General features: G+C 39.3%; 2 protein-coding genes across 2 annotated transcripts in view; one reads left to right on the top strand and one right to left on the bottom strand.

Annotated features, from left to right (window-relative positions):
• The window catches only part of LOC133091320 (formin-2-like), a 345,797-nt gene that overhangs the window by 264,869 nt on the left and 67,707 nt on the right, over positions 1-13,221 (bottom strand).
• Positions 434-933, top strand: LOC133095637 (large ribosomal subunit protein uL15-like). Its single transcript, XM_061197520.1, has one exon. The coding sequence runs from the start codon at positions 434-436 to the stop codon at positions 905-907; it is 474 nt and encodes a 157-aa protein (XP_061053503.1). The 3' UTR covers positions 908-933.

Raw genomic sequence — 13,221 nt, 5'->3', positions numbered from 1 at the left:
AAAGCTAGAGGCAGAAACCTCCGAGACTTCAGACAATATTATAATCTACAGCAATCAAAACAGCATGGCATTGGCACAAAAACAGGCATATAGGTCAATGGAACAGAAGAGGGAGTTCAGAAATAAACCCACACACCTATGGTCAACTAATCCTCGCCAAAGGAGGAAAGAATATACAATGGAGAAAAGACAGGCTCTTCAGCAAGTGGTGTTGGGAAAGCTGGACAGCTGCATGTAAACTGATAAAGTTAGAACACTCCTTCTCACCATACACAAAAATAAACTAAAAATGGCTTAAAGACTTAAATATAAGACATGACACCATAAAACTCCTACAAGAGAACATAAGGGAAAACATTCCCAGACATAAATTGTACCAATTTTTTCTTAGGTCAGTCTCTAAGGCAATAGAAATAAAAGCAAAAATAAACAAATGGGCTTTTTCATCTCGGTCGCTGACAAGCCATCCAGACTAAGAAAGACCCAGAAACTTAGGGGCCACGTGAGCCACGGCCACGGCCGCATCGGCAAACACCGGAAGCACCCGGGAGGCCGCGGTAATGCTGGTGGCGTGCATCACCACAGGATCAACTTCGACAAATATCACCCAGGATACATTGGGAAAGTTGGTATGAGGCATTACCACTTAAAGAGGAACCAGAGCTTCTTCCCAACTGTCAACCTTGATAAATTGTGGACCTTGGTCAGTGAGCAGACACGGGTAAATGCTGCCAAGAACAAGACTGGAGCTGCTCCTATCATTGATGTGGTGCGATCGGGTTACTACAAAGTTCAGGGGAAGAGAAAGCTCCCAAAGCAGCCTGTCATCGTGAAGGCCAAATTCTTCAGCAGAAGAGCTGAGGAGAAGATTAAGGGTGTCGGTGGGGCTTGTGCCCTGGTAGCTTGAAGCCACATGGTGGGAGATTCATTAAATGATAACAAGTGCTTTTCTCTTCTGGTCTGAGTGAGGGTTCTTTGGCACTTCTACCTCCCTACCTGTACAGAAACCCACCTAACAGGTTCTAGGAGTAAGGGTGTGAAGACCTGGGCTCTGCTACCAACTCCTTTCAAAGTATGGAAGAGATGGCACCAACGCTTAGAATAAGGCCTTGGCTGGTTACCTAATTTGAGGCTTCTCACTTACAAAGTGAGAATGATACCTGTTGATAATGTATATATCGTATCATTGAAAGGCCTATTGGCATTGTATGCTCTGAATTTATAAATGAGTGGGAGAATGTGCCCTTAATTGTTCCATGGGGCTCAAGGGGGGAAAACTCATGATCTTTACAAGATTTTGATGAGTCATGTTAGAAAGATGGGTCAGTGGTAGGATAGAAGTGGTTCTTTGGAACTTACTTCCTCAGTCTAAGGTTCTTCCACCTGGCTTCCTCATCTCAGACCAAACCATTCTGGTCATAATCAAAATGTTGGAATGGGGCCCAACAGGCTGAATTTTAAACACACCAGGGCTTTTACACATCAGAGTGGTTTGGATTCTAGAAAGCAGTTGTCAGGATTTATGTGTCCCTGTGCATAGGAGTCTTAATGTTCAAAGAAATAACGTCATGAAATGCTAATGATTTTCCTTCCAGTGTGAAATGTATCTAATAGAGAAATTTGGGGAATGCTAAAGGCCAGAAACCAGAATCAGGTTTTCTAGGGTTTGTTACCTCCTGCAAAACCAAGAAGATGAGCAATGCTTGTGTGTAGATAGGACTCTCTTAGATCTTGGTAAATTATAATTTTCTATAGTTTTCCAAGCTTTTGAAAGTTTTTTGACCCATAATAGAACTTGCAGGCTAGAACCCTGACCAAAGAATAGTTAAGATGGCATTTACTTAAGCCTACTAAAACTCTACTTACATGTTTAGTTTGGTAGAGGGTGGTTTCTGTATTGCTTTGTAGGATCATAAAAGGACTGGGAACTATGACTTTCTGTGAGACTAATTTGTCATGACAGCCTTCAGAAGATATTGGGGATGGTCAAATGTAAGGAAGCACAGGGGAGGAAATGTAATTGATTTGTATAATGGAGAGTTAAAGGTGTCAGGAAGGCACTCAGTTGGATAAGCGAATAACTGGATCATTTACATCTTCTGTTGGTACTGGTGGAGAAAGGTAAAAATCGGTTTTCCCTTAATGTCTTTTGGAGGACTTATTATAATAGGGAAGCTTTGATTCCTTCTAGACACTGAAGGTACAGAAATGTGTAAATACAGTGTCTTAAGATTCAGGCCGGATTTGAAATTTATATCTAAACCTAATAGCTGTGTGACTTAGGCTTAGTCCAGTTTTCTCATCTTTAAATTTAGGTGAACGTACCTACTTGAGGATTGTGTGGATTAAGTAAAATGGAAAGCATTTACTAAATTTTTGTGTTTAGCTCTTAGTAACCAGCATGTAAGTGAACCATTATTACCCGAGCAGACAAGTCAGTTAACCTTGGTGTGAATCAGTCAATGGGAAAGTGGTCTTAAACACAGGAAAGAGCAAACATGCATTTAGGAAACCCAGTTTGGAAAGGTTAGGCAAGCTGGGAGGTGTTATATGGGAGATGAGCCTGGAGCGAACAGGTATTCTGGCCCAGCTGTAGTTTAGGCACAAGGCTACAGTGGAAGGCTGGAGGCGGGACCATGAGGATGGAAGACAGGATTCAGAAGACAGAAGGGACAGACAGGACTTGGTGACTGAATTGGGGTGGGGCTGGCAGCAAAATATGGTTTGGGGGGGGATAGGTGGTCAGTAGTCTCTTTATGGCTAGCTTCTTCCAAGGTTTCATTGCTAGAACCTTCCAGCATAACTATCCTGAAACTGGATGGGATAATGCTCATCCCAATCCTATATGGAGGTGCTGCTGTTGGACATGCATGCTAAATATGAAAGTCAGTCACTAGTACAGCCATTCTGAATAGGGAGGATGCCTCAAATACCATCTCCAAGCCTGGAAAGTATAGCTACTGATCTGTGTGAGCTGCCATGTTCTGGCTTGCTCACTCACTATGATCTAAAGGTAATAACTGGGCAGATGCTCTGATTACTCCCAGGTAATACTGTTGCCAAAGGAAGCTGGGTTACTGGTGAAAAGCCAAACATGTTCCAAGATAATGGAGGACACGGACCTAGAGCAAGCGCTTATCTTTTATAGGACCAAAGGCAAACCTTACGCTTTGATTTTATATCTGAGAGTGAAACGTGCCAATGCTGAGATACAAAATATAGCCGATGCATAGGAAAAGCTCATGCGTGAGACTGTTTGATTAACCTGTGCGGTAGGCACAGACCCATACTGCCACTGCCTCTTTAGTGGCCGATGATAAGTGCACGGTGTTGATGAGATTCTCCCATGTAGGGAGAGCAGGTGCCCCCTAACTCAGGTTAATGGCTAAATTTTCTATAAGCTTGAATTGCTAAGGATATTTCTAGCCTAATAATGTATGTGCTTTAAATACATTATTATTCAAACCTCGGGAAAAAAATAAAAATAAACAAATGAGACCTAATTAAACTTAAAAGCTTTTGCACAGCAAAGGAAACAATAAACAAAGTGAAAAGACAACTTACGAACTGGGAGAAAATATTTGCAAACAATGCAACTGACAAGGGCTTAATTTCCAAAATATACAAATAGCTCATACAACTCAACAACAACAAAAAAACAACCCAATCAAAAAATGGGCCAAAGACCTAAATAGACATTTCTCCAAAGAAGACATACAGATGGCCAATGGGCACATGAAAAGATGCTCCACATCACTAATTATTAGAGAAATGCAAATCAGAACTACAATGAGGTACCACCTCACACCAATCAGAATGGCCATCATCAGAAAGTCTGCAAATAACAAATGCTGGAGAAGGTGTGGAGAAATGGGAAACCTCCTGCACTCTTGATGGGAATGTAAGTTGTGCAGCCACTTTGGAGAACAGTATGGAGGTTCCTTAAAAAACTACAAACAGAATTATCATATGATCCTGCAATCCCACTCCTGAGCATACGTCCGGAGAAAACTCTATTTCAAAAAGATACATGCACCCCTATGTTCAGAGCAGCACTATTTACAACAGCCACGAAATGGAAGCAAACTAAGTGTCCATCAACAGATGAATGGATAAAGAAGATGTGGTAATATACACAATGGAATATTATTCAGCCATAAAAAGGAATGAAATAATGTTGTTTGCAGCAACATCAATGAACCTACAGATTATCATACTAAGTGAAGTAAGCCAGAAAGAGAAAGACAAATATCATATGATGTCACTTTTATATGGAATCTAAAAAAATGATAAAAATGAACTTATTTACAAAACAGAAACGACTCACAGACATAGAAGGCTGACTTACAGTTACTACACGGGGGAAGGGATAAATTAAATTTTGGGGGTTAACAGATACACACTACTGTAATACACACTACTATATATAAAATAGATAACCAACAAGAACATACTGTATAGCACAGGGACCCAAATTCAATATTCTGTAATAACCTGTAATGTAAAAGAATCTTAAGAAGAATATATACATGTGCATATATAAAACACTTTGCTGTATACTAGAAATTAACACACTTTAAATCAACTATACTTCAATTAAAAATTCATTAATTTTTAAGAAATTAAAATATTTATCCTTGGGCTTCCCTGTTGGCGTGGTGGTTGAGAATCTGCCTGCCAATGCGGGGGTCACGGGTTCGAGCCCTGGTCTGGGAAGATCCCACATGCCGCAGAGCGGCTGGGCCCGTGAGCCACAATTACTGAGCCTGCGCGTCTGGAGCCTGTGCTCTGCAGCGAGAGAGGCCGCGGTAGTGAGAGGCCCGCACACCGCGATGAGGGGTGACCCCCACTTGCCACAACTGGAGAAAGCTCTCGCACAGAAATGAAGATCCAACGCAGCCAAAGGAAAAAAAAAAAAAAAAATTCATCCCTTTGGAACCAGCAATTCTACTTATAGAAGTTTTCCCTAAGGGGAAAATAAATCAGTAATGTGTAAAAAATATTCATATAATAGAATATATTTATTTCAGTGTTATTTATGTTTAAAAAAGAGAGAAAAGCAGAATTTCCAAAAGTAGCACTATGAATTGAAAATTATGGTATGTAAGAGTAAGCAAGAGTTGTTAAAATCCTATCCCATCAAATGCTCTGTAACATTTCCTTCATGACGTATGTTGACAGGTGAAAGTAACTGGCTATAAATTGTATGTGCATTATAAAAATAATAACCAGTGTAATGACAGAAGAGGTCATTAGAACCAACCCTTCTGCTGGAGAATAAAAAAATGACATTTTGTGTGTGTGTGTGCACATGCACACACACACCCATACACATATTTATATACCTTTCAGTAGAATAAATATAAATGTAAATAAAGGGGAGGGGGCATTAAATTAAGGAAGAATTGAAAAGCAAGAATCCAGGGGAGGACAAACACCTAGGGAGAAGACACTCCCTGAGGGTTTCTGTGAGAATTTGACTGCAGGTTATCAGGGAAAGGATTGGAAGTTAGTGTCTCTGCAGGGTTTGCTCCTAGTGACACCCTTGCTTTAGGTTAGGATCCAAAACACCATCACACTAGGAATAAAGGTAAACTAGAAGGAGACAGTCCTCTCAGGGCTGAAATTCAACTTTCAATTTTCTAAATCCCTGAATGTAACTCCAGGTGATCCTGGAGTGCTAGTGTCCCAGGTCCCTGGCAAAATCAAACACAAATCCTATCTCAAAAAAGATAATGTCAATCTAGGTATCTGCACAGCATAAAATAAAAAATAACTATAAACATGGAGACACAAATCAAAAAAAAAGAAAATCAATAGAAAAATAGACAACAGAAAAAGACACACAAGTGCATCAGATATTATCAGACACATACTGTTAAATAATTATGTTGAGTCTCAAGAAGATAAAAGACAAAATGCAGAATATCAATACAAAAGTGTAAACAATAAAAAACAGAAATTCTAGAACTGATCAATAAAATAACCAAAATTAAACTATACAACAGATGTATTTGATGATAAATTAGAAACAGTTGAATAGAGAATTAGTGCATTTGAAGAGACATCAAAAGAAACGATCTAGAATGTAACAGAGTCAAGAGGATGGCTGATACTGCAGAGAGAATAAGAGACAAAGGACACAGTGAAAAACTATAACATATGTGTAAATAGACTGACAGAAAAAATGGAAAACAGAGAAAGAATAACATTGAAGTATCGTTTGAAAAGAGGTTCTGGCTGATGACATTGTAAAATGAGAGAAGAGGACTTCCCTCGTGGCTCAGTGGTTAAGAATCCGCCTGCCAATGCAGGGGACACGGGATCAAGCCCTGGTCAGGAAGATCCCATATGCTGTGGATCAACTAAGCCCGTGTGCCTCAACTACGGAGCCTGCACTCTAGAGCCTGTGAGCCAAAACTACCGAGCCTGCGTGCTGCAACTACTGAAGCCTGCACGCCTAGAGCCTGTGCTCCACAACAAGAGAAGCCATTGCAATGAGAAGCCTGCACACCGCAATGAAGAGTAGCCCCCACTCGCCACAACTAGAGAAACCCTGCACACAGCAACAAAGGCCCAACGCAGCCAAAATTAAATAAATAAATAAATATTTTAAAAAATGAATATAAAATGAGAGAAGGCATTCAAGTCACTGATTTAAGAAACCCTATGAAGCCTAAGAGAATAAATGTAAGACAACCACACATAGGTGCATATAACAAAACTTTTCGATAAAACGGTAAAAATAAAATTTTTAAAGCAGCCACAAAAAAAATAGATTAATGACAAAAAGCAGTAAATGGACTATTTTTGTTAAGGAGTCAGTATCATTGGAAGCTATAAGATTCTAGAATGGTCTTTTTAAAATGCTGTAACAGGGGATCAGTCAAGGTAGCGGAGAAAGAGGATGTGGAACCCACCTCTCCTGATGAATACATCAAAGACACATCTACATGTGGAACAAATCTCACTGAAAACTAACTGGAAACTGGCAGAAGGACCGCTGTACAACCAAGGCTGTAAAAAAGATACACATGCAATCGTATAGGAAGGGAAGGAGAGCAATTGGGTTGGGACCCGTGCCTGGGAGGGGACTCAGGAGAAGGGAGATTATATGAGCAGAAATCTTCCCTGGGGGTGAGCAGCTTAAGCCACAGATTGGGGGTCCCAGTCCTGGTATCTGATGCGGGGAAGGTGAGCCCCCCTGGCTGGTTGGAGGACGGCCAGGACTATAATAGGAGGGCTGAGGGAAGCCTGGACTCCACTTGTGAGGAACACGAGCACTGGAAGTGCGCCCCCAAGGCAGAGAGGTCTGTCTAGTGGCTGCTGGTTTTCCCTTGACCATCCAGCAGAGCTCCCCAGCCCCAGCTGAAGGAACACTCCAGCCCCGCTCAATCCACGTAACACTGTAGGACTGGATCCGGGGTGGACATGACTGTGGAAAGGACGCTAACATGGGACAGAGAGGGACCCCGGTGTCAGGACAGAGTCTGGGTGGGGCAGCAGTGACCACTGTTGCAGCTTACTCAAGCAGAGCCTCAGAAGCAGCCCAGATTCTGATGGCGGCCACTTCATCACACCTCGCCCCCTAATACACTCTGAGAGTCCACACTAGCCCAGCCGCCCTGCGACGTGGCTCCGCACCAGTGTTGGGGCGGCAGAGGCTGGGGGCGGGGATCGGCTGTGAGGGGAAAGGGGACTTGCTCCCGAGGCAGCGTCTGAGCGGAGTGGGCACACAAATACAGGTGCCTGCACAGGCAGCACGTTGCAAAGAGCTAGGAGCCGAGGGCCTGCACGAGCCCCACTTGCTTCCGCACACCCCGCTCCGGGGCAAGGGTCCTGGTGCTGGGAGAGGGAAAAACACAGACTTAAAGGAAACAGCCAGCTCGGGGCCAACATTCAGGGGGTCTGCTCTGGCAACTTGGAATCAGACCCTGCACCCGATAGGGTGGTGACGGCCGTCGAGCAGAGAGGAAGTCCCAGCATACACCCGGCTTCAGCTCTAGAGCCTCCATTTCCAGCCCCACCCCCTACACCAAGGTAAGAGCTGCCAGCACACCCTGAGGAAAGACCTGGCTTGCATCCATGTCAAATCCAGCTCTCCCTCCAAAGGCATGGGTCACACGGAGTCTGTACAGGGATATTCCCACATGGGAACATCCCTTCAAGAGGATAACAGGTAACTGTTTTATCTAAATTCATAGAGGCAGAGATTAAGCAAAATGAAAAGGCAGAGGAACTGCTCTCAACTGAATGAGCAAGAGAAAACCCCTGAAAAAATAAATAATGAAACAGAAATAAACAATTTACCAGACAAAATATTCAAAGCATTGGTAATACAAATGTTAACTGAATTAGGGAAAAGAATAGATCAACACAGTGAAAACTTTAACAAGGAGCTAGAAAACATCAAAGAAACTCAATCAGAAATAAAGAATTCAACAGGTGAAATTTTTTAAAAAACACTAGAAGGAATGAAAGGCAGACTAGGTGATACAGAAGGATGCATAAGTTATCCGGAAGATAAAATAATGGAAATCACATAATCACAACAACAATCAGAAAAGCAAATTTTAAAAAATGAAAACAGTTTAAGAGATTTCTGGGATAACAATAAGAATACCAATATTCACATTATATAGGTTCCAGAAGGAGGAAAGAGAGAAAAGGAGATTAAAAAATGTATTTGAGGAAATTATGCTGAAAACTTCCCAAATCTGAACAAGGAAACAGATGTCCAGGTACAGGAAGCACAGAGGGTCCCAAACACAATGAACCCAAACAGACCCACAATAAGACATATCATAATTAAAACAGCAAAAATTAAAGAGAGAATTCTAAAGGCAACAAGAGAAAAACAGAAACACATACAAGGGAACCCCATAAGACTATCAGCTGATTTCTCTGCAGAAATGTTGCAGACCAGAAGGGAGTGGCATAATGCATTTCAAGTGCTAAAAGGGAAAAACCTGGAACCTAGGATACTCTACGTAGCAAGATTATCATGAAGGAGAGAGAAAGAATTACTCAGACAAGCAAAAACTAAGAGTTCATCAATATTAAACCTACTCTTAAAAAAAGATAGTGTCTTATCTAAGTAGAAAAGAAGGAAGAATCTACAGGAAAGGGAAACTCCAACTAGGAGAGGCAAATATATAGTAAGAACTGAGGATCAACCACTTAAAGCAAGTACGAAAATTAAAAGAAAAATGCAGGGAACGCGGGTTCGAACCCTGGTCCGGGAAGATCCCACATGCCATAGAGCAGCTAAGCCTGTGGACCACAACTACTGAGCCCGCGCTCTAGAGCCCTTGAGCCACAACTACTGAAGCCCGTGCACCTAGAGCCTGTGCTCCACAACAAAGAGAAGCCACTACAATGAGCAGCCCACCCACCGCAATGAAGAGTAGCCCCCGCTCACCACAACTAGAGAAAGCCTGCACACAGCAATGAAGACCCAATGCAGCCAAAAATAAATAAATAAATTTATTTTTTATAAAAAAGGCAAAAGGTTGAAAAATCAATAAGTTAAATATCCATCTCAAGAATTTAGAAGGGAAAAACTCTCAGCAATATAGTCCAAAGACAGAAGGAAGGAAATAGATAAAAGTACTAATAAAATAACCCCAAAAGAAGTGCTCTAAAAAAGCTAATAAAATTGAAAACCTCTGACAAGTATTATCAAGGAAAAATACAATTAACCAATGTTAGAAATGAAAAAAAACCCACATTCCTACAGATAGTAAAAACTGTTAAGTAAATATTAAAAGAACTTTATACCAAACATTTAAAAATATTAGATGAAATGAATAAGTTCTTTTAAAAAATGCAACTTACCAAAATTGAGAAACAAAATAGAATAATGTGAATCATCCCATAACTGAAATTAAACCAAAAATTTAAAAACTGTCTCATAAGGAACACTCCAGATTCAGGTGGCTAGAAGGACAAATTCTGCCTATACCCTTGAGGAAGAAATAACATCAGTCTTACACAAATTCTTCCAAAGAATAGAAAAAGAGAGAACACTCCCCAACTTATTAGACCAACAAAACAGAGTTAGCAAAATCTAAAAGGACAATATGAGAAAGGAAAAATACAGACCAAGCACCTTTCTGAACATGGATGAAAAAAATCTAAAACATAATAATAGCAAGCAGAATTCAGTTTGGAACATTAAAAGAATGATATATCACAATCTGGGTTGATTCCAGGAAAATAAGGAAGGCTTAACATTTAAAATTAAATCCATGTAATATTCCATATTAATAAAATAAAGGAGAAAAAAGTATTCTCAGTAGAGACAATAAGAAAAGCATTTGATAAAAGGTATTGCTCATTTATGACAGAAACTCTCAGGAAACTAGGAATACAGTCATCCTGTGTTCCAGGAACCCCATAGATACCAAAATCTGCAGATGCTCAAGTCCCTTACATAAAATAGTGCAGGATTTGCATATAACCTATGCACATCCTCCCATATACATAAATCATCTCTAGATTATTTACAATACCTGATACAATATAAATGCTATGTAAGTAGCTGTAAATACAATTTAAATGCCATGTAAATATTTGCTAGCATTCAGCAAATTCAAGTTTTGCTTTTTGTAACTTTCCAGAAATTTTTTCCAAGTACTGATATTTTTGATCCATGGATTCAACCAACTGTGGATGCAGAACCCACAGATATGGAGAGCTGACTATAGAAGACAACTTGCTTAATCTGAGAAAAAGGAGAAATGTTGGTCCTTGTAAATTGGGGAATGAGGAAACAATGCCACTATCACCACTCCTTCTATTTAACAATTATTCCTATTCAGTCTAGAAGTTGTTGAACAAACAAGACAAACAAATAAGAGATTGGGGAAGAAATAAAACTGCCATTATTCATGATGACATGATTGTGTACATAAAAATTTTAAAAAGGACAGATAAACTATTAGAAATATTAATGTTGCATGGTTGCTGAATACAAAATCAACATACAAAAATCAATTGTTTTCTCCATCCACAAACACACAAATAAACCGTTAAAGATGCTTTTAAAGATACTTTCATGATACTGGCATAGAAATAGACACACAGACCAACAGAACCGAATAGAGAGCCCAGAATTAAACCTCCACATATACAGTCAACTCACATTTTCATTAGGACGCTAGGAACATGCAGTGGAGAAATGATAGTCTCTTCAACAAATGGTGCTGGGAAAACTGGATAAACACATGCAGAAGATAAAACTGCATCCCTATCTTATGCCACTCAGAAAAATTAACTCAAAAATGAATCAGAGGAGATATGGGGATAGATATATATGTATAGCTGATTCACTTTGTTATAAAGCAGAAACTAACACATCGTTGTAAAACAATTATACTCCAATAAAGATGTTAAAAAAAAAAATGAATCAAAGACTTAAACATTAAGACCTGAAACCATAAAACTCCTACAAGAAAACATAGGGAGGAAGCTCCTCAACATCGGTCTTGGCAATGTTTCTATAGATATGACACCAAAAGCACAAACAAAAAATGAAAAAAAATTCAACTAGTGGGACTACATCAAACTTAAAAGCTTTTGCAGAGCAAAAGATACAATCAACAAAATGAAAAGGCAACCTACAGAATGGGAGAAAAATTTTGCAAATCATGTATCAGATAAGGGGTTAATATCCAAAATTTATAAAGAACTCATACAACTTAATAACAACAAAAAAAATACCCAAACAATCCAATTTTTAAAATGGACACAAGAGCTAAACACACATTTTCCCAAAGAAGACATCCAAATGGCCAAAGGTACATGAGAAGGTGTTCAACATCACTAATCATCAGGGAAATGCAACTCAAAACCACAATGAGATAGCACCTCACACCTGTAAGAATGGTGATCACCAAGACCAACAAAAGAGAAGTGATAGTTATCATATGATATTTGTCTTTCTCTGTCTGACTAACTTCATTCAGTATGACAATCTCTAGGCCCATCCATGTTGCTGCAGATGGCATTATTTCGTTCTTTTTTATGGCTCAGTAATATTCCATTGCATATATGTACCACATCTCTTTATCCATTCCTCTGTTAATGGACACATTTACAAAACAGAAATAGAGTCACAGATGTAAAAAACAAACTTATGGTTACCAGGGGGAAAGGGGGGAAGGGATACATTGGGAGACTGGTATTGACATATACACACTACTGTATATAAAAATAGATGACTAATAAGGACCTACTGTATAGAACAGAGAACCCTAGTCAATACTCTGTAATGACCTATATGGGAAAAAATCTAAAAAAGAGTAGATATATGTATGTATAACTGATTCACTTCGCTGTACAGCAGATACTAACACAACACTGTAAATCAACTATACTCTAATAAAAATTTTTTTTAATTAAAAACTTTAAAAAACATTAAAGAAGAGATAAGTGTTGGAGAGTCTGTGGAGAAAAGGGAACCCTCCTGCACTGCTGGTGGGAATGTAAATTGGTGCAGCCACTATGGAGAACAGTATGGAGGTTCCTCAAAAAAATTAAAAATAGAGCTACCATATGATCCAGCAATTCCACTTTTGGATATTTATTAGAAGAAAGTGAAAACACTAATTCAAAAAGATATATGTACTCCCATATTCACTGCAGCATTTTTTTAATCATAGTCAAGATATGGAAACAACCTAAATGTCCATCAACGGATGAATGGATAAAGATGATGTGATCTATTTATACAATGGAATATTCAGCCATTAAAAAAAAAAAAAGAATAAAATCTTGCCATTTAAGACAACACTGATGGACCATTATGCTAAGGAAATAAGTCAGGCAGAGAAGGACAAATACCATATTATCTCACTTATATGTGGAATTAAAAAAAAAAACAAGCTCATAGATACAGAGAACAGATTGGTAGGTACCAGAGGTGGGGGGTGAAGGGGGGACAAAATGGGTGAAGGTGGTCAAAAGGTACAAATTTCCAGTTATAAAATAAGTGACTGCAGTTAACAGATCTTAAAAGTTCTCACCACAAGAAAAAAAGAAATCTGTAACTATGTATGCTGACAGATGTTAAGCAGACTTATTGTGGTGATCATTTCACAATATATACAAATATCAAAGCATTATGTTGTACACCTAAAACTAATATAATGTATTATATGTCAATTAAAACTCAATTTTAAAAAACCTTCAGAGAAAATAAAAATGATGTAGGTATAT

The sequence above is a fragment of the Eubalaena glacialis genome, chromosome 1 (assembly GCF_028564815.1).
Source record: "Eubalaena glacialis isolate mEubGla1 chromosome 1, mEubGla1.1.hap2.+ XY, whole genome shotgun sequence".
Taxonomy (NCBI): Eukaryota; Metazoa; Chordata; class Mammalia; order Artiodactyla; family Balaenidae; genus Eubalaena; species Eubalaena glacialis.
This window is presented reverse-complemented; position numbering and strand designations above follow the sequence as displayed.

Coding starts and splice junctions, on each gene's coding strand:
- LOC133095637 (XM_061197520.1), top strand. CDS start 434: ATGGGCTTTTTCATCTCGGTCGCTGACAAGCCATCCAGACTAAGAAAG.